This window comes from Hyperolius riggenbachi, chromosome 3 (assembly GCF_040937935.1).
Source record: "Hyperolius riggenbachi isolate aHypRig1 chromosome 3, aHypRig1.pri, whole genome shotgun sequence".
Lineage (NCBI taxonomy): Eukaryota > Metazoa > Chordata > Amphibia > Anura > Hyperoliidae > Hyperolius > Hyperolius riggenbachi.
The window spans coordinates 474,632,509-474,655,167 of NC_090648.1; the positions used below are offsets into that span (position 1 = coordinate 474,632,509).

General features: G+C 45.6%; 1 protein-coding gene across 2 annotated transcripts in view; it reads right to left on the reverse strand.

The window, feature by feature from the left end:
- The window catches only part of MGAT4B (alpha-1,3-mannosyl-glycoprotein 4-beta-N-acetylglucosaminyltransferase B), an 802,706-nt gene that overhangs the window by 24,590 nt on the left and 755,457 nt on the right, over positions 1-22,659 (reverse strand). For both annotated transcript variants that reach the window (XM_068278091.1, XM_068278092.1), the window contains 2 exons: positions 15,874-15,952; positions 288-375 (listed from right to left, as the gene is read on the reverse strand). In XM_068278091.1, the coding sequence (XP_068134192.1) occupies positions 288-375; positions 15,874-15,952 (167 nt within the window). The remainder of the gene's footprint in view (positions 1-287; positions 376-15,873; positions 15,953-22,659) is intronic.

A 22,659-nucleotide genomic window follows, 5' to 3' on the forward strand; every position in this document is an offset into this window, starting at 1 on the left:
CAATTCCCACATCAACGGCCTTACTAGTACGCTATGCAGGTGTAAAACAGTTTAAAGAAGTCATCGGGAAAGCCTCCCTCATGGTCCTGGTCGCCCTTGGTGGACTCATAGCACTTTGTGGTTTCAACCATTTGGGGTGCCCAAGTGGTTGAAGCCACAAAGTGCTAGGAGTCCACCAAGGGAAAAGCACTATGTAAATGTTATGTGTCTTGTTAATATAAAATACACTAAAGCTGCAGTCAAACATCACACATCTCATGTCACACTAGAGCTGTCCACCTTCTCACCTATCTGAAAGTATCCATCTGGCGTTCGGTGGTATTTCGAAGGCTTCGCTCGGCCCTCATGTAAAGCTTCCTTGTCAGACTGGAGACTCTGATACAGTAAGGAAAAAGAAAAAGTCACAATATAAGACTTTGCATCCAAGAAATCAATATAAGCACAAAAATAAGAACAGTCATACTGTTATTTTTTGGGCGCCTGCTGCTATCACATTAAGTTTACCTTCGTTACCGTAGGGAACACATCCCAACAACCTGGCTGTAGTGTGAACCTTTTAGGAGCAGCAACCAGTACTCCTTTCCAAAGGCTGAGTGGGGACCGTACTGCCCCAAATACCCATACAAGTGGTTGTCTCCTGGAGCAACCCACACTAGTGAGTACATTTTCTACTTATTATCCTGCATTCACCACCAGGCGATATTACGCAAAACGGGCTCCCGGTGTCCTTTTGTTTCCACTATCACTGACCACTCTGACGTTTGGCGCATCAATGGGGACAGGCCCGGTCCACTCATGATGCCAAGTGAGGTGACTTCCTCAGGCGGCAAAAGTCTGGGGGCTGCACCAGGCAGAAACAGGAAGTGAAGAGAGTAACTGGCCAACCTATACTGGGGGCAACTGTATCTGGCCAACCTATACTGGAGTCAACTGTACCTAGCTACAAAACTGGGGAAACCTATACCTGGCTACCTACCTATACTTAGGATGTTTTATGGGGGGCTCACCGCAGCTATAACGTGCAGTGCAAATTGCCTGGTGCTGTGCGATCATTCCAATTCGGGGGGGTTCCTCATAAGTTTGCCTCAGGCAGCAAACTGTCTAGCACAGGCCCTGCATGGTAAGCACAATAGTACCGGTAATTTGTAACTGTTCTATAGAGATGTCTCTTTGTGCCTTTATATATGCTGCACACCCTGAGCATCCAGTAGGAGGCAGTGCTGTCCCGTCTACAAACGTCTCCTGCAGCATGACTGCAATCCTCAAGGTTGATAAAACAGGGGAGAAGAAAGCTTCTGAGAGGCAATACAAAGGCCAATTTTTCTGTATATTACAGATCTTCAGATAAGTCCAGTCCGCTTCAAAACAAGATATATCTTTGTGTATTTTTTTATGGCTCTGCTTTTTATGTCCCCGGCGCAGGGAAGGAAGCCGTTAACTTGAAAATACAGCCATGTAAACCTCAGTGACAGACAATTCATTTCCTCACCTCCGAGAGATTTACAATTGAAATTACGGCAAACAAAAATATTGGCGTATGTTTTATTGAGAGCCATCCGTGCCTCCGACTGAGCTTGCTGCAGGCACCGATGTGCAGTGGATTCTTAACCCCCATATATATATATCAACAATATATGATCACTGCTGGCTCCCCCGGTGATTTATCCACCTAGGTGTTACTATATCAGCCTTTACAAGTGATTTATACACATTATGGAGTTTCCTGTGGCTGCAAACAAGCGATTTATCCCAGTCCATACCTGCGGGGCGCATGGCTCTTCTAGCAACTGCCTAATGGTTTATTATAGAGTAGGGAGGATCGTAATCGGCTAATGACTATTATGCAAAATTTCACGTACATTTTTGCAATTACGCCTATACGCAAGTACGATTTGTAAATTCATTTGATTTCGTAAAGCCATTCATAATTTTGCGGTCATTTTTGCGTAGTTTTTGCGTGCCGAATTTAGTGGTGAACAGCAAAAGCCCCCATACATGCAATTGTCACCAAAATTGCAACATTTGTTGGGGAGAATAGTTTGTACAAGACAACGTTTTTATTTTTTTTCAAAAAGACCTTTTAATTTTTGAAAAAACTGATTTTAAAATGCCCAAAGACTCAGAAAATAACTGTTTAAAAACCATATTTCTGTGCATTTTTAACCACTTAACGACCGCCCCCAGCCGATGGGCGGCGGCAAAGACCGGTCCCAAACGACCGCAATACGCCCATCGGCGGGGGCGGCTGCGGGAGTGGCTATGCGGCGATCGCGTCATTCGTGACGCGATCAGCCGCCGGGGACTGGCTCCGCCCCCCGTTCGCCGTAACCCGCCGGCCGTTCGGAAGCGCCGGCGGGTTACTGGCATCCGGATCGCCGCTGCAACAGTGTATAATAGGCTTTGTAATGTATACAAAGCCTATTATACTGGCTGCCTCCTGCCCTGGTGGTCCCAGTGTCCGAGGGACCACCAGGGCAGGCTGCAGCCACCCTAGTCTGCACCCAAGCACACTGATTTCCCCCCCCCTGCCCCCTGATCGCCCACAGCACCCCTCAGACCCCCCCCTGCCCACCCCCCAGACCACTGTTTGCACCCAGTCACCCCCCTAATCACCCATCAATCACTCCCTGTCACTATCTGTCAACGCTATTTTTTTTTTAAGTCCCTAATCTGCCCCCTACTCCCTCCTGATCACCCCCCCACCCCTCAGATTCTCCCCAGACCCCCCCCCAGACCCCCCCCCCCGTGTACTGTATGCATCTATCCCCCCTGATCACCTGTCAATCACCTGTCAATCACCTGTCAATCACCTGTCAATCACCCGTCAATCACCCCCTGTCACTGCCACCCATCAATCAGCCCCTGATCTGCCCCTTGCGGGCAATCTGATCACCCCCCCACACCAATAGATCGCCCGCAGATCCGACATCAGATCACCTCCCAAATCCATTGTTTACATCTATTCTCTCCTCTAAACACCCACTAATTACCCATCAATAACCCCCATCACCACCTGTCACTGTTACCCATCAGATTAGACCCTAATCTGCCCCTTGCGGGCACCCAATCACCTGCCCACACGCTCAGATTGCCCTCAGACCCCCCCCCCCTTATCAATTCGCCCGTGCAATATTTACATCTGTTCTCCCCTGTAATAACCCACTGATTACCTGTCAATCACCCATCAATCACCCCCTGTCACTGCCACCCATCAATCACCCCCTGTCACTGCCACCCATCAATCAGCCCCTAACCTGCCCCTTGCGGGCAATCTGATCACCCACCCACACCAATAGATCGCCCGCAGATCCGACATCAGATCACCTCCCAAATCCATTGTTTACATCTATTCTCTCCTCTAAACACCCACTAATTACCCATCAATCACCCCCTATCACCACCTGTCACTGTTACCCATCAGATTAGACCCTAATCTGCCCCTTGCGGGCACCCAATCACCTGCCCACACGCTCAGATTGCCCTCAGACCCCCCCCCCCTTATCAATTCGCCCGTGCAATATTTACATCTGTTCTCCCCTGTAATAACCCACTGATTACCTGTCAATCACCCATCAATCACCCCCTGTCACTGCCACCCATCAATCACCCCCTGTCACTGCCACCCATCAATCAGCCCCTAACCTGCCCCTTGCGGGCAATCTGATCACCCACCCACACCAATAGATCGCCCGCAGATCCGACATCAGATCACCTCCCAAATCCATTGTTTACATCTATTCTCTCCTCTAAACACCCACTAATTACCCATCAATCACCCCCATCACCACCTGTCACTGTTACCCATCAGATTAGACCCTAATCTGCCCCTTGCGGGCACCCAATCACCCGCCCACACCTCAGAACGCCCTCAGACCCCAGCCCTGATCACCTCGCCAGTGCATTGCTTGCATCTATTTCCCCCCTCTAATCACACCTTGAGACACCCATCAATCACCTCCTGTCACCCCCTAGCACACCTACCCATCAGATCAGGCCCTAATTTGCCCCGTGTGGGCTCCTGATCACTCGGCCAAACCCTCAGATCCCCCTCAGACCCCCTTCCGATCACCTCCCCAGTGCATTGATTGCATCTATTTTCCCCTCTAACCGCCCCCTGAGACACCCATCAATCACCTCCTGTCACCCCCCTAGCACTCCTATCCATCAGATCAGGCCCAATACATCCTGTCATCTAAGAGGCCACCCTGCTTATGACCGATTCCACAAAATTTGCCCCCTCATAGACCACCTGTCATCAAAATTTGCAGATGCTTATACCCCTGAACAGTCATTTTGAGAAATTTGGTTTCCAGACTACTCACAGTTTTGGGCCCGTAAAATGCCAGGGCAGTATAGGAACCCCACAAGTGACCCCATTTTAGAAAGAAGACACCCCAAGGTATTCTGTTAGGTGTATGATGAGTTCATAGAATATTTTATTTTTTGTCAAAAGTTAGCGGAAATTGGATTGTTATTGTTTTTTTCACAAAGTGTCATTTTTCACTAACTTGTGAGAAAAAATAAAATCTTCTATGAACTCACCATACCCCTAACGGAATACCTTGGGGTGTCTTCTTTCTAAAATGGGGTCACTTGTGGGGTTCCTATACTGCCCTGGCATTTTAGGGGCCCTAAACCGTGAGGAGTAGTCTAGAAAACAAATGCCTCAAAATGACCTGTGAATAGGACGTTGGGCCCCTTAGCGCACCTAGGCTGCAAAAAAGTGTCACACATGTGGTATCGCCATACTCAGGAGAAGTAGTATAATGTGTTTTGTGGTGTATTTTTACACATACCCATGCTGGGTGGGAGAAATCTCTCTGTAAATGGACAATTGTGTGTAAAACAAATAAAAAAATGTGTCATTTACAGAGATATTTCTCCCACCCAGCATGGTTATATGTAAAAATACACCACAAAACACATTATACTACTTCTTCTGAGTACGGCGATACCACATGTGTGACACTTTTTTGCAGCCTAACTGTGCTAAGGGGCCCAAAGTCCAATGAGTACCTTTAGGATTTCACAGGTCATTTTGAGACATTTGGGTTCAAGACTACTCCTCACGGTTTAGGGCCCCTAAAATGCCAGGGCAGTATAGGAACCCCACAAGTGACCCCATTTTAGAAAGAAGACACCCCAAGGTATTCTTTTAGGTGTATGATGAGTTCATAGAAGATTTTATTTTTTGTCACAAGTTAGCGGAAATTGATATGTATTGTTTTTTTTTTCACAAAGTGTCATTTTCCGCTAACTTGTGACAAAAAAAAAATCTTCTATGAACTCACCATACTCCTAACAGAATACCTTGGGGTGTCTTCTTTCTAAAATGGGGTCACTTGTGGGGTTCCTATACTGCCCTGGCATTTTAGGGGCCCTAAACCGTGAGGAGTAGTCTAGAATCCAAATGCCTCAAAATGACCTGTGAATAGGACGTTAGGCCCCTTAGCGCACCTAGGTTGCAAAAAAGTGTCACACATGTGGTATCGCCGTACTCAGAAGAAGTAGTATAATGTGTTTTGGGGTGTATTTTTATACATACCCATGCTGGGTGGGAGAAATCTCTCTGTAAATGGACAATTGTGTGTAAAAAAAATCAAATAATTGTCATTTACAGAGATATTTCTCCCACCCAGCATGGGTATGTGTAAAAATACACCCCAAAACACATTATACTACTTCTCCTGAGTACGGCGGTACCACATGTGTGGCACTTTTTTGCACCCTAAGTGCGCTAAGGGGCCCAAAGTCCAATGAGTACCTTTAGGATTTCACAGGTCATTTTGCCACATTTGGTTTCAAGACTACTCCTCACGGTTTAGGGCCCCTAAAATGCCAGGGCAGTATAGGAACCCCACAAATGACTCCATTTTAGAAAGAAGACACCCCAAGGTATTCCGTTAGGAGAATGGCGAGTTCATAGAAGATTTTATTTTTTGTCACAAGTTAGCGGAAAATGACACTTTGTGAAAAAAAACAATTAAAATCAATTTCCGCTAACTTGTGACAAAAAAAAAAAATCTTCTATGAACTCACCATACATCTAACGGAATACCTTGGGGTGTCTTCTTTCTAAAATGGGGTAATTTGTGGGGTTCCTATACTGTCCTGGCATTTTAGGGGCCCTAAACCGTGAGGAGTAGTCTTGAAACGAAATTTCTCAAAATGACCTGTGAAATCCTAAAGGTACTCATTGGACTTTGGGCCCCTTAGCGCAGTTAGGGTGCAAAAAAGTGCCACACATGTGGTATCGCCGTACTCAGGAGAAGTAGTATAATGTGTTTTGGGGTGTATTTTTCCACATACCCATGCTGAGTGGGAGAAATATCTCTATAAATAGACAATTGTGTGTAAAAAAAATAAAAAAATTGTCATTTACGGAGATATTTCTCCCACCCAGCATGTGTATGTGTAAAAATACACCCCAAAACACATTATACTACTTTTCCTGAGTACGGCAATACCACATGTGTGGCACTTTTTTGCGGCCTAACTGCGCTAAGGGGCCCAAAGTCCAATGAGCATCTTTAGGCTTTACAGGGGTGCTTACAATTAGGCACCCCCCAAATGCCAGGACAGTAAACACACCCCACAAATGACCCCATTCTGGAAAGTAGACACTTCAAGGTATTCAGAGAGGAGCATAGTGAGTCCGTGGCAGATTTCATTTTTTTTTGTCGCAAGTTAGAAGAAATGGAAACTTTTTTTTTTTTTTTTTTTTTTTTGTCACAAACTGTCATTTTCCGCTAACTTGTGACAAAAAATAAAATCTTCTATGAACTCACCATGCCTCTCACTGAATACTTTGGGATGTCTTCTTTCCAAAATGGGGTCATTTGGGGGGTATTTGTACTATCCTGGAATTTTAGCCCCTCATGAAACATGACAGGTGCGCAGAAAAGTCAGAGATGCTTGAAAATGGGAAAATTCACTTTTGGCACCATAGTTTGTAAACGCTATAACTTTTACCCAATCCAATAAATATACACTGAATGTTTTTTTTTTTATCAAAGACATGTAGCAGAATAACTTTCGCGCTCAAATGTATAGGAAATTTTACTTTATTTGAAAAATGTCAGCACAGAAAGTTAAAAAAGTCATTTTTTTGACAAAATTCATGTCTTTTTTGATGAATATAATAAAAAGTAAAACTCGCAGCAGCAATCAAATAGCATCAAAAGAAAGCTGTATTAGTGACAAGAAAAGGAGGTAAAATTCATTTAGGTGGTAGGTTGTATGACCGAGCAATAAACCGTGAAAGCTGCAGTGGTCTGAATGGAGAAAAAGGCTCTGGTCCTTAAGGGGCGAAAAGACTGTGGTCCCGAAGTGGTTAAAATCGATTTTCTCAAAAACTACAAATTTTGAAAAAAAATATATTTTTTTTTACGTGTACACACTATTCTCCTTAACATATGTAGCAATTTTAGTGGCAATGGCACATATGGGGGCTTTGCTATAAAGTTGCTATAAAATTACAAGAAATGTATGCAAAATTACGAATTATTACGATTACAGACAAAATTATTCCCAAAATTTTGCATTACGATTTTGCATGGTCATCACTATCATAGAGCCCCAACACTATTATCAGGCAATCCACTCCATAACACACAACGGTGACCACAGACACAAAGTAAATCTGAAGAGGCCACAAATGTGACTGTGGTATCAACCAACAGTTTTAGCTAACCAGCCTTGATGGCAATGGATTACAAAAAGCTGTATTTGGATGTTGGTGGGCCTGGGGCAAATAGGGAGCACCTAACCTAACCCCTCTTTGTAATGCAAGAAAAACAAAAGTTTGCTTTCCTAAAACAGAAAGAATTTGCGATAATTCAGGCTGGAGTGAGCTTGAGATGTCTCCCAGAGCAACACTGCTGAATATATGCAAATTAACTATATATATATATATATATATATATATATATATATATATATATATATATATATATATATATATATATATATATATATATATAGCAGTGTTGCTCTGGGAGACATCTCAAGCTCACTCCAACCTGAATTATCGCAAATTCTTTCTGTTTTAGGAAAGCAAACTTTTGTTTTTCTTAACATCTTAGTAAGGGGGCTTTTAGGACCATTGTAGTCCCTTACACACCCTAATGAGTTCTGGGTCACCATGAGCTTGCTGGTTAGTCTGTGCCTTTGTACTGCAAAAGTGGGTGTGGCCAGACATGAAGATGTGTATTATGTCCTCCATAACATGTGGTCCCTTGGTGCCTCCCAAAACACAGATACTCCCAATATGTCCCTCAAAACACAAGTATCTCATTCTGTCCCCCAAGTCACAACTGGCCCCATCATGTTCTGAAAAACACAAGTGGCCCAATTATGTCCCCCAAATCACAAGCGGCCCTATCAGAGCAAAATCATCCACCAGGCAACCTAGGCATGTGCCTGGGGTCTAGCGGGTGTCCACCTTTTCTGCCCTCTCTCCACTTCAGCTTTCCAAAAGAACCACAAGAGGCACTAAATCGACTACCTTGCCTAGTGCCTCGTTACATCTTAATCCATCTCCCCCATTATGTTTTGTAAAACACAAGTACCTTATTCTGTCCACCAAACTACAACTGGCCTCAATTGTCCCTAAAACATACTGTAAGTACCTCCATTATTATCCCCTAAGCCACTAGTGACACCATTATGTGTCTGAGAACACAAATAGCCTTATTATGTCCCTCAAAACAGCACCAGAAACACTTCCTGTATCTAGTTACAGCTGTATATTAAAATATAACCCCACCCTCCAGACCAGGTGTTCTTTCTACTGACTTTGGAACACACAGTAAATAAACAATCTGCAGTGATGTACCTGCCAGCAGTAAAGATGTCGCCACTTGTCATAAATTTCAGAATGTAACTCAGGGAGAGGAAAGATTTTAAAATGGGCAAACGCTGACTAAATAATTTACTATTGTAGAAAATAAGTAATTTTATTAATTGCCTTTATTCAGTTAAGTTCCTTTTTAAAGAGGGATTACCTCCCTAGTGGTATTGGCGGTTATGCACGTCAATACAAAACATGCTGTGAACAGTATTGACATGCATACACGTTAATACTCTCCTGCACTATATACTAGACCCTTGCTTGACACATTTTGGCACGTTACAGGAAAAAAAAGGTTATGAAAATGAATTGGATCACTTTTTGCACAGAAATACTGGGGAAATTGAATGCCAGGAAGCTAAACTCTGACATAACATTAACTAAAAACATGTTTTCCTACTGTTTATTACCCTTACAGTTATCATATTTGCTTATTTGCACAAGTATTTTTGTCTTTTTACAAATTACAAGTTTCCAAAGTACAGTGCATCTGCAATGAAAGCTGCCATTGTCATGTATTGCATAGCTGCTGTATTTATATATCACAATGTATCCAGTGAGAATGTGTCTTCTCCTGGGTACACTTTTGTATTGTATTCAGCTGAGACACAGCTAGCAATGTTTAACCACTTGCCGACCGCACACTCATAACGTGCGTCGGCAAAGTGGCAGCTGCAGGACCAGCGACGCAGTACTGCGTCGCCAGCTGCAGTCTAATTAATCAGGAAGCAGCCGCTCGTACGAGCGGCTGCTTCCTGTCAAATCACGGCGGGGGGCTCCGTGAATAGCCTGCGGGCCGCCGATGGCGGCTCGCAGGCTAGATGTAAACACAAGCGGAAATAATCCGCTTTGTTTACATTTGTACGGCGCTGCTGCGCAGCAGCGCCGTAAGGCAGATCGGCGATCCCCGGCCAATCAGCGGCCGGGGATCGCCGCCATGTGACAGGAGACAGCCTGTCACTGGCTGCACAGGACGGATAGCGTCCTGTGCAGCCGGATCTCCAGGAGGGGGCCAGGTAGGAGAGGGAGGGGGAGGATTTCGCCGCGGAGGGGGGCTTTGAGGTGCCCCCCCCCCGCCACCCACAGCAGGCAGGTGAGATCAGACCCCCCCCAGCACATCATCCCCATAGGGGGGAAAAAAGGGGGGCAATCTGATCTCCCTGCCTGCACCCTGATCTGTGCTGGGGGCTGCAGAGCCCACCCAGCACAGATCAATCAAACCAGCGCTGGTCCTTAAGGGGGGGTAAAGGGTGGGTCCTCAAGTGGTTAAATTACCTTGTTTGTTATCTTACCAGCTACTATTGTAATCACTTCCTCAAATTTGGGCAAAGGTACTAAGCTTCCCACTAAAGAAGAAAGTGCTGTGTTTAACTGTTTGAATGCTCTTATGATACCAGTGTTTTTTCTGGTAGTACCTTTTTTGATGTAAAGAATATTTTAGATCAAAGAATAAATGCTGAGTTTCATATCACTTTAAAGCTGTATTGTCACCATAAAAATCAAATGTCAACAGCAACTGGTCTGAGAGTATTAAGTGATAAAGATGCTAATCCTGCATTCAAAACTTTCAAAACTTTTTCTGCTGTTATGATTTGGAGTTATCCCATACTTTAGGAGCACTGGCCCTTTAGTAGTCAGTTCCAAACAGTTGCATGCTGGGGGTTCTTTTTATCTAAAATATTCCTCCTCTTCCATTTATTTCCCTGCCTAGCTGCCTATCTGAAACATGATCCTCTGCTCACTTGTGTTTACAAGCAAGGCTGAGGTGACTCAGCGATTGGAGGAGAAAGGAAAAATAAGACAGTGCAGTTCCTAGTATACACCTCAGTGGGAGTGTCTGAAGACTCTGGGAGGAGGGCAGCTAATGAATACACAATGAGCAAGAGAAGGGAGGGGGGAAAGAAGAGTCAGGGAGGATATGATGTCAGCCTTAGCTTGGCAAAATGGCCACTGCCTAGAATAGGATTTTCTGCTTTTCCTTTATAAAATTCACAGGAATCGTTACGTGGACAGTACAATACATCCGTTATGTAAGTAGAACTAGATTTATCTACTTATAGATGTGTTTTTTATTTTTAGGTTAGCATGGGTGTCGCTTGTTCTTTAACCTCCTTGGCGGTTTGGACGAGCTCAGCTCATCCATATACGCCAAGGAGGATTGCTCAGCCCATGGGGGGTCTTTTTACTCACTTTTTTTTTCAGAACATGTAGCTAGCACTTTGCTAGCTACATGTTCTGTCCGATCGCCCCCGCCATCTGCCGATCCGCCGCTAAAGGGGCTGCCCCCCCCCCCGAAACGCCTAGCGCAGCCAGGCTGCGCAATGGGAAGGATCGGAGCGCCCCATGACGTCATGTCCGATCATCACCATGGCGGCGGGAGAAGCGACGGTAGAAAATCACGCTTCTCGCGGGATCGCGGACGCATAAGTATGGCCGGCGGGGATTGGGAGGGTGGATGCGAACGTGGACGGCGTGGAGTACTGCTGTAGCTAGCAATGCGCTAGCTACAGCACGCGGAAAAAAAAATTATTTAACAAAATGGGTAATGCGTACTTATGTGTGGAATGCATTGCCACAGGAAGTCGTTATGGCAAACTCTATACCTGCATTTAAAGGGGGCTTAGATGCTTTCCTTGCGTTGAAAGACATCCATGGCTTCAATTACTAGGTTATGCCTAATGATGTTGACCCAGGGATTTTATCTGATTGCCACCTGGAGTCGGGAAGGAATTTTTCCCTTTTGGGGCTAATTGGACCATGCCTTGTAAGGTTTTTTTCGCCTTCCTCTGGATCAACAGGGATATGTGAGGGGGCAGGCTGGTGTTGTACTTTGTACTGGTTGAACTTGTTGGACGTATGTATTTTTTCAACCAAAATAACTATGTAACTATGTAACTATGTAAAAGCCCATACCCACTACACAATTTTCCTGATGACTGGCAATACATTGAGCGACGAGCGATCATTTCCACACTCTGGCAACGTGGGTACAGGCGCACGATCATGCGAACAATGTTTAGCGATGCGCAGTGATAACAACCATCACGGCGGATTGGATCTACAAAATCACTGAAGACGCTATACAAAGTACTGCGAACACTTGACTTCCCGTTTGCGCCGACGCAACATATCCGCCAGCAGGAAGATGGATCGGGGAACGCTCATCGTCGAGGGACATCACTGGATCCATCTTCCTGCGTTGTTATGGTGAATATTCATCTAAGAGTTGCTTATTCTGGGTACCGGTATACACTATTGTGTAATATACATGGTGATTTACTTCCTAATATACGCCTTATTTTTGTTACCTTACCTGGATGATTTATTCCGAATATACACTGTAATTCACTAAAAAATAATTATCTTCAGTAAATCCATTACCTCTACATGTGATTCATGGTCAATAAAACCCATACTGTAACACTAACTTTCCCAAAAGATTTATCACCAGTTTCCAGCACTGTGATAAGGGGGAGCGTACTGCTGATTTAAAGAGGAACTGTTGCAAAGATCTTAAAATTTAAAACACATACAAATAAGAAGTACATTTCTACCAGAGTAAAATGAGCTATAAATTACTTTCCTCCTATGTTGCTGTCACTTACAGTAGGTGGTAGAAATCTGACATTACCAACAGGGTTTGGGCTAGTCCATCTCTCCATAGGGGATTCTCAGCATGGCCTTTATTCTTTATAAAGACATTCCCTGAAAAAGATTTATATACAGTAAAGATGCTGGCCAGCCTCCCTGCTCACTGCACACTATTTTGGCAGTTGGACAGAGCAACTGCCATTCACTAAGTGCTTTTACAAATAAAGAAAACCCTGAGAACCCCCCATGAGAAGATGGACTAGTCCAAAATCTGTGGGTAATGTCAGATTTCTACTACTTACTGTAAGTGACAGCAACATGGGAGAAAAGCAATTTATGGCTCATTTTACTCTGGGAGAAATGTACTTCGTATGTGTTTAAAATTTTAAGATTTTCGCTACAGTTCCTCTTTAAAGAGAGTGTGAAGCCAATTGAAATAGTTGTTTTTACCTGTTATTTATGTGAAAGAAAACCAGAGACAAAGCACCCTCATGTATTTTACCTTATAAATCAGTGGGAACATGACAGTAAACACCTAATCTGCTCTTTGTTTCATTGTTCTCTGTTTAATCTGACTGTTATCACCTCTGTTATCAGCTGTGATAAGAATCCCGGACTGAGCATTCAGTCTGGCTTTGCTATGGAATGATTATAGCGGAGTCTGTCTTCTCTGGTGTCTTTTCAAGCCCAAGCCTGCCCCCTTGTGGCTCTGCTATAATGAGTCAGCTATAAGTATTCCCTGCAAAGCCAGACTGAATGCTCAGTCCAGGATTCTTATCACAGCTGATAACAGACACTTTTAGCAGTGAGGATCAAACGGAGAGCAGGGTAGGTGTTTTCTCTAATGTTCCCACTGATATATATGGTAAATTACATGAGGGTGCTTCGTCTCTGGTTGACTTTAAGGATTATGGCCAGTGCTAGAACGCGGCATTCCCGCAGCAGAACGAGGGCTTTATACCCCCGAAATCCCAGGGCAAAAATCCATGACTTTCCAGGTCGTGGATTTTGCTACCCGGGGAGGCAGAGCTTTGTGCTGTAGCTTTGTCTCCAGTACAGTCAATCTGCGCGGATCGCCATCTCTCAGTAAAAGAAGCCTGAGAGGGGCGGGGAAAGGCGGCAATCAGCGTAGAAGCAGAAGTAGAGGCAGAGCTACTGCGCAAAGCTCTGCCTCTATCAGGAAGCACGGCCCGATTTTTGCCCCAGGGATTTGGGGGGTATAAAGCCCTTGTTCTGCTGCGGGAATGCGGTGTTTTAGCACTGGCCATATTCCTTAACCTAAATAACAGGTAAAAACAAGTATTTAAATTGGCTTCAGACTCTCTTTAACACCAGTTTATAGTGTGGCCGCTTTCATTGGCTCCTGACCGTGTCTATCAATGTAAGCCAATGGGAGTGGCTTACATTGATAGACAAGGCCAGGAGCCAATGAAAGCGGCTCCTGACCTGCTCACGTGGCTCTGCCGTCATAGGGACAGGCAGAGCCTGTGAGCTGCGGCGCGATCGGCGGGGAACAACAGAAACGGCAGATGCGCGCAGCGGCGGCTAATTGAAATCTACGCCCAGCCAGCCCGGAGCCCATCAAAACAGGGCGTAGATTTCAATTAGCTTGGTCCTTAAGTAGTTAAAGCAAACATGAATCGAAAAAAGAAAACTGATGATATAATGAATTTATGTTTAGTACGGATAACAAACGGAATATTAGTAGTAAAGAAAAGAGTCTCTCAGTTATAAAGCTTTTTTTTTTAACATTGAATCATTCCAACAAATTTCCAGTTTACAAACCACACTGTGTATTTTAAGCTATGAAACAGAGCAGAGTTAATAACCCTTTGAACTTCCCTGCAATAAAACCTTATCTCAAGCTGTCTCTCACTGTTACTTAGCTGCTGTGCTTCAGAAAACAGGACTGTCTTTGACCCAAGTTGAGTCGAATACCTCAGAGAAGCTCTTTTGCATAGATAACAAATGAACTTTCTTAACTCTTCCTGTACTGGAAAACAATATGAGACTTTTCTTTGCTACTTATAATGTTCTATTTCTTAGCTGTACTACACATACAATTAATTATCTCATAAGTATAATTTGGCTTCAGGTTTGCTTATTTCCTAGGATGAATTCAGATGTCACATAGACACAGTTAATCGGACTGCCAGGTCCATCATTCGAGCAGACCAGGATATGCCCCTTCCCATTCAAAATGGCAGACCAGACACTGCAATTCTAACCAAGGAAGTGCTGCTGCCCCAAGCATATCAGGAAGAGTACCAGGAAGGGAAGCGGGAAATTTGGGCACCGGTGAGACATGGAAGTTTGGGTGTTGCTACAGGCACCAATAAAATATTTTTTATAGCAAGGACATTTGGGCCCCAAGGCGCCTGATAAATAACAGGTGCTGGAACAAGATTTCCTGCAATAAACAATGTTTGTATGGGCGGCACCCAATGTTTTGCATTTTTTTTTCTAGCAGCGGGTTTGTGTGTGTGTGTGTGTGGGGGGGGGGGGGGAGGGAGTCGGTTAAGGTTAGGGGTCAATGGGAGGGGGGTGGGATTTAAGGCTAGACCTGTGTGGGTTTTAGGGTTAGACATGGGGAGGTTAAGGTTAGGCACTGGTAGGGGGGCTGGTTAGGGTTAAGCATCAGAGGGGGGTGGTTAAGGTTAGGCACCGACAGGGGATTGGTTAGGAAGAGGCAGTGGTGGGAGGGTGGCTAGGTTTAAGCATCGGAGGGGGAGTTGGTTATGGTTAAGCACCGGCAGGGGGTGGTTAGGGTTAGGCACCGACAGGGGATTGGTTAGGAAGAGGCAGTGGTGGGAGGGTGGCTAGGTTTAAGCATCGGAGGGGGGGTGGTTATGGTTAGGCACCGGCAGGGGGTGGTTAGGGTTAGGCACCGACAGGGGATTGGTTAGGAATAAGCATTGGGGGAGGGTGGCTCGGTTTAAGCATCAGAGGGGGAGTTGGTTATGGTTAAGCACCGGCAGGGGGTGGTTAGGGTTAGGCACCGACAGGGGATTGGTTAGGAATAAGCATTGGGGGAGGGTGGCTAGGTTTAAGCATCGGAGGGGGTGGTGGTTATGGTTAGGCACCGGCAGGGGGTGGTTAGGGTTAGGCACCGACAGGGGATTGGTTAGGAATAAGCATTGGGGGAGGGTGGCTAGGTTTAAGCATCGGAGGGGGGGGGTGGTTATGCTTAGGCATCGGCAGGGGGTGGGTAGGGCAGGGAAAAGGGGGCGTTCTGTATGAGAATAGGGTAAGGTTTAGCTGTGGAAGTGGGTATCCTGAATAATTTACTACATCCTACTAAATGTCACTACAAAGCATCCCTTTAACTGCAAACTAAAGAGGTGAAATCAACTGTGGGCTCAAAACCCAACCGCTACACACCGACTCTTACATGTGGGCGAGCATTTTTCAGACTTGGCATAAACACTTACATCAAAAGGCAGAATTTCCACTGTGGTGTTATACAGCTTATCCTCAGGGTGCTCTATATTTCCACTGCGGAAAAAGAACCTGCGGAAGAAAAGCAGAAGAGAAAAACAAAATGGGGTGAGAGGATGAAGACCATTGCGTCAAACAGCGGTGTTAAAGGCCAGTTTCACAATAATGCGAGATTAGTTGCGATGAGGTGCAGTAGTTCTGCGCCTGCGCAGTACGCCGCTGACAACGTGGGCTTGATTGACATCGGCGCTTCACGCAGGTGCAGTAAGGATGACCTCGAGGTTGTCCTCTGCACCATGCGGGGAGCCCGGGATGGCAGCGAAGAGCGGAGCTCTCGCCGTGGGAAATACAGCTACGAGGGGCTGGAGAAAGCCCCAGGTAAGTAAATCAGATTTGCACTATATTAGCCTGATGATTCCTTTAAATGCTTCCAGGGATAGGGCTGTCCTGATTGCATGTAGCAGGGAGTTCCAAAGTGTAGGGGAAGCATGACAGGAGGCTCTGTCTCCAAAGTTTTTGAGGTGGACTCTGGGGGTGACCAAGGTTACATCCTTTTGATCTAAGGTACCCACCCCTGTGCTGAATATAATTCTATTCCAAATCCTAGCATAACTCCCTGGAATTTCTTCTGTGATTCAAATAATGACAGGGGGCATTGATTAGGTTTTAATGGTTTTTATTCCTATGTGGAGTGATTTATATTGAATAAAATTTTTGTTACTTTTGCATAACTTCAGTGTGGTGCTGTTTCTATGAGCTTAAACTTTGTTTCTGCCATTTCTTATATGATCTCTAACACACACTTCTAGTATGAGTGCAGTGAGTCTCCCTAACATAACTCCCTGGTATTTAACCTATCCCCTTTCCAAACCAAGTACTATTGCGTTGTGCTAAGTATCATTCCCTCTCTAAGTTTAACATTACACACAGGGGTCGATTCATCAATAGGGATGGTCAGAAATGCCCATTTCCGATTCCACAAAAATTCAGATTTCCGCCAATGCCAATTTCAGTTTTTTTTTCCGATTTCCGTTTTTCCGATTTCCTAGTAGTATTTTATTTGTCATTTTTTTGCATCAGAGAATGCAAAAAAAAAATTGAGAAAATGGAAAATCAGTCTAGTGATTAGTCTAAAATTACTACATTCTTTGATTGGTCCAATGCTTCGAGTTCTGTAATTCCGCTAAGATTACCAAGTTGCGGTATATCGTATTTCCCGTGGAATGCGGATTTCGGGAAATGTGGAAATTTTATTTCCACGGAATGCGAATGAGCGTCCCTATTTATCAATAAGCCGTGCAGGCATAGTGCATGGTAATATTACCTGTACTTATGCACGGAAGTACCACGAGATACGCTAGCGGTGTGACCCGCAGGACTCCAGTAGCGTGACAGTTACTATGGTAATGCACGTTACCGTAGTAGTGGTTGCGCTACTCGAGTACCACGGGTCATGTTACTAGCGTATATATCTCGATCCTTCCGCACGTAAGTACAGGTATCATTGCCGTGCACTGTGCGCGGATGGTTATATCACCGCTTATTGATGAAGCAACCCCCAGTGCCTATAACTACTCCCCAATCTACAAAACCCAAAAAAACTACTGAACAGCAGGGGCATTGCTAGGATCCTGAGAGATCCATGGCACTTTTGGGCACTTCAGCCAATAAAAAGGGTGTGGCCACACACTAGAATGTGGGTGTGGTCATGGGAGGAGACAAATTTACTTGAACTTAAAGTGGACCCAAATTAAAAATACAAGATTTCAGAAATAAAATCTATTTTCTAAATTATATTAATAAATAGCAACCTTTTTTCAGCTGCATGACGACAAATATAAAATATTTTACATTCATATTGCCGGGACAGAATCCGGCAGACTGGTGGAGTAGGTGGTGTCCAGCAAAGGAGGAATTGCTAATGGCTGCCACCTGTATAACCCTAGTTATGAAAAGAGAAGGGTGAAAAGCATGCACTGAAATGCTCATAGGCTTGAAGGATTGTTTATCTTTGTATGTGTCAGAGTGGTGCAACTAAATATTTTGAATTAAAAAAATGTTTGGTTTGGGTCCGCTTTAACAGAATCTAAGTAGGGCTGCTCAGCAAAATGTTGAATGAAGCTCCCCTCTCAATTAATACAAAAAAAATGCAATCTGGGCCATGCTGGGTACTGTGGTGCCTCTATAGGGAATACTTGGTGCAGTGGTGCCTCTATGTGGCATGCTGAAAGCTGTGGAGCCTTCATAGGGAGCATGCATTGTTGTGTGTGTCCTCACTGTTTCTTCCCCTGAACCCCCCCCTCCCCTCCACAGCGGGAGGAACTACTTATCTCCTCCATTCACTCTCCAAGTCTGGAGACATTGGGCTTGATTCACTAAGACAAATAGAATGCCTTATCAGAGTTAGCGTGCCTTATCAGAGTAGCATAACGAGCGCTACAAACTTATGCCTGCTAATTGGCAATGACAAGAGCTCCACCCTGAGCCCCTGCGGGTCCAATCACTTTAAAGGACATTATCCCCGCACTTTGATTGGCCCAATAGGCTGCCTGTCCCTTGACAGGAAACTTCACAAACAGCCTATTGGGCCAATCAAAGTGCGGGGATAATGTCATTTAACGTGATTGGACCCGCAGGGGTTCAGGGCAGGACGAGTGGATTTCTCGTCATTGCAAATTAGCAGGCATAAGTTTGTAGCGCTTGTTATGCTACTCTGATAAGCTGTGTTAACACTGATAAGGCATGCTATTTGTCTTAGTGAATCAAGCCCAGAGGCACAGGACTAACCAGCAAGCTCATGGTGACCCAGAACTCATTGGGGTGTGTAAGGGACTACAATGGTGTCTCTAGCTGGCAATTCTCCCCCTAGCATCCGAGAAGCAGACGCTAAGAGCTCTAGCTTCTGATTCATTCTCAGACACTAAGGGGAGAAGCCCAGAAAAGATGTCTGCAGAATCTGGAGAGCAAGCCGCCAGAGATGAGTACTGCCGCCAGCTGCCTGACTCTGCCTGGGGGACATCCAGGGCATCTCAGATTAGATTTGGGATACGTGCCACTGATCTTTGGGGCTAGCAACGCCCCTGCCGAACAGTAGCAAACACTTCCCCCTCATCCCCAAAAACAAACTACTGCTGAAGACAAAAAGTGCTGTGCCAAAATGAAAAGCACCAAGAAAATGAAGCTGAGATTACACAGTCAAGTATGTAATCTTGCTATAAGCTACTAGACTCTGCACGGTGCTCCTCTCATCCTCTCTGTATATTAATTTGAACAGAGAGGTCCCAGCACAGCATGACTAGCTGCTTCAGAAGTGTCCGAAAACATAGGCACCCAAAGGGAACCTTAAGTAACAGGGATATGGAGGCAGCCATATTTAGTTTCTTTTTAACAAAACTAGTTGTCTGGCTATATTGCTGTTATTTCTGGCATCAGTAGTGTCTGAACTGCACACCTTGAACAAGCATGCAGCTAATCCGGTCACACTTTAGTCAGAAACATCTGATCTGCATGCTTGTTCAGGATCTTTGGATAAAAAAAATTATGCCTGGTACACACAATGCAATGTCCCGTCAGATAGGCCCAGTGCACACCAAAAACCTCTAGCGGATTTGCAAAATGCTAGCGCTTTTTGAAGCACATTTCAGAGCAATTCTAGGCATGTTTAGAGACGTTTTGTAAACATGCCTAGCGTTGTCTAAACATGCCTAGCGTTTTTTGGAGCGTTTTTGTGTAGCAGATTTCAAATACAGTAAAGCTGTAACTGAACAGCTTCTGTAACAAAAACACCTAGAAAACCGCTCTGATCTAACGCTTTTCAGAGTGGTTTTCCACTTTCCTATACTTTAACATTGAGGCAGAAATGCCTCAGAAATCTATAAAAAAGCTGCAGGACAGGAGTTTGCGTTTGTGGGAAAAAAACGAACATCTGGTATGCACCAGCCCATTCACTTTCATTAGCCAAGCGGTTTTCCCCCTGCTAGCGTTTTAAAAAACACTCCAGAACCGCTCTGGTGTGCACCAGCCCATAGACAGATCGAATCGCTACCTTCACACAGGTCCGGTCTGGTTTCTGATCGTTTTTCTGATCAATTTTGTATAGAAGTGATTGGAAAATCAATCAGAAAAACTATTAGAAATCAGATTGGACCTGTCAAAAATGATTGATTCAACCCCTCTGACAGGAAATTGCATGGTAAACTAGTGTTGTCCGGATCATGAACGATTCGGATCTTTGATCCGAATCTATTTTATGAGTCGATCATCCGAATCATCAAAATGAGTGATTCGGATCGCAAAAGGGGCGGGGCCAGGAGCGACACGCCCCCTCCCAGCGGGTAGCAGCGGGGTCCTGGAAGCAGAGCAGAGATGGATCGCTCTGTTGGAGGGGACTCAGGGGAGCCAGCCTTGCAGGGACAGGTAGAGGGGACATGGGTGCCACTGCCAGATATGTGTAGAGCACACATACTGTCTATAACGTGCTGCCCATTATAGGCTGGCTGTTCCGTAGTGCTGCACAGTGATCACATTGGAAGCTTTTGGCTCAGCACAGCTCAGTAACTTTGCAGACAGTGTGATTGAAAGGCAATATAATCCTCCTGCACTCGGCACTAAACAGCTGCACTTATCTTCTGGGAATGCTTTCTTTCACTGTGCGACCTTTTCTTTCAAAGTGTACAGATGAGCATATAGGTGAAATATATGTAAAGCATATGACTTCAGCATGTGGGTATTACGTGCAAACATTTCTGCTCTCTGCTCGTCCCTCCTCCCTTCTCTGTCCACTCCCTGCCCTCTGTCCATCTTCTCCCCTTCTCTGTGTGTCCACTCCCTCCCCTTCTCCTGTCCACCGACCTGTCCTGCTGTTCATTTCACCCCCGAATGCTTCCGGTAGTAAAATGATCCGAGATTCGGATCAAAGATCCGGATCTCTTCAATGATCCGATTCGAATCATCCGGATCATTGAAAAGATCCGAACTTCCCATCTCTATGGTAAACCCCTCTGACAGGAAATTGCATGGTAAACCCCTCTGACAGGAAATTGCATGGTAAACCCCTCTGACAGGAAATGACATGGTGTGTACCAGGGGGGAAAAGAGGCAGAGATTCTGAGCCTTTGTCTCTCTATCCAAAACCAAACAAAGTTTGGGATGGAATGGAGTTTGATTTTTTTAACAGCATTATATAAATCTTGCAGACGAAAAAGTCAATCATCACTATTCCATCTGTTGCCATTTTTGTTCTTTACAGCTTCTTTTTCCCTTGTGCATTAATCCATAAACACAGGAGTATATGTTTGTTCTGTTCCCACACTAGGGTTGCCAGGTGTCCGGTTTTACACCGGACAGTCCGGTTTTTGGCCCCTGTGTCCGGTGTAAAAAAACATGCTAAACCGGACAATTAAGTTGTCCGGTTTTAGCGCCCCCCCCCAGCGCAGGAGGAGAACAGCGCAGCAGAGAGAGAGCTGGGAGCAGCGGTGGAGAAGGGGGGCAATCTCCCCCCCCCTTCCCTCACCTTAGGGTGCTCTCTCTCCCCCGCTGTCTCCTCCAATATGAAGTGCAAGCTGGCGGGTGGCTGCGGGCGGAACTTACCTCTGTGTCGCTCCAGCGCCGGAAGTTCGGGTCCCGCAGCCGCTGAGAGAGATTTGACTCAAAAAAGATCCGGATCAAAGATCCGAATCATTCATGAGCCGGACAACACTATCAGTCTGAATAGTGTTGTCCGGCTCATGAATGATTCGGATCTTTGATCCGGATCTTTTTTGAGTCAAATCTCTCTCAGCGGCTGCGGGACCCGAACTTCCGGCGCCTGCGACAGAGGTAAGTTCCGCCCGCCACCCGCCAGCCTGCTGCACATGATGGAGGAGACAGCAGGGGAGAGAGACAGCACCCTAAGGTGAGGGAAGGCAAGGGGGGGGGGATTCCCCCCCTTCTCCACCGCTGCTCCCAGCTCTCTCTCTGCACTGTTCTCCTCCTGGGGGGGGGGGGGGGCGGGGGGCACCTGGCTACCTATTCTGGGCACATATAGCCCCTGGCTACCTATTCCGGGCACATATACCCCCTGGCTACCTATTCTGGGCACATATAGCCCCTGGCTACCTATTCTCTGGGCACATATAGCCCCTGGCTACCTATTCTGGGCACATATAGCCCCTGGCTACCTATTCTCTTGGCACATATAGCCCCTGGCTACCTATTCCGGGCACATATAGCCCCTGGCTACTTATTCCGGGCACATACAGCCCCTGGCTACCTATTCCGGGCACATACACCCCCTGGCTACCTATTCCGGGCACATATACCCCCTGGCTACCTATTCTGGGCACATATACCCCCTGGCTACCTATTCTGGGCACATATACCCCCTGGCTACCTATTCTGGGCACATATAGCCCCTGGCTACCTATTCTGGGCACATATACCCCCTGGCTACCTATTCCGGGCACATATAGCCCCTGGCTACCTATTCCGGGCACATATAACCTCTGGCTACCTATTCTGGGCACATATAGCCCCTGGCTACCTATTCTGGGCACATATAGCCCCTGGCTACCTATTCTGGGCACATATAGCTCCTGGCTACCTATTCTGTGCACATATACCCCCTGGCTACCTATTCTGGGCACATATACCCCCTGGCTACCTATTCTGGGCACATATACCCCCTGGCTACATATACTGGGACATTTACACCCCTGCCTACATATACTGGGACATATATACCCCCTGGCTACATATACTGGGCACATATATCCCTGGCTACATATACTGGGAACACTGGC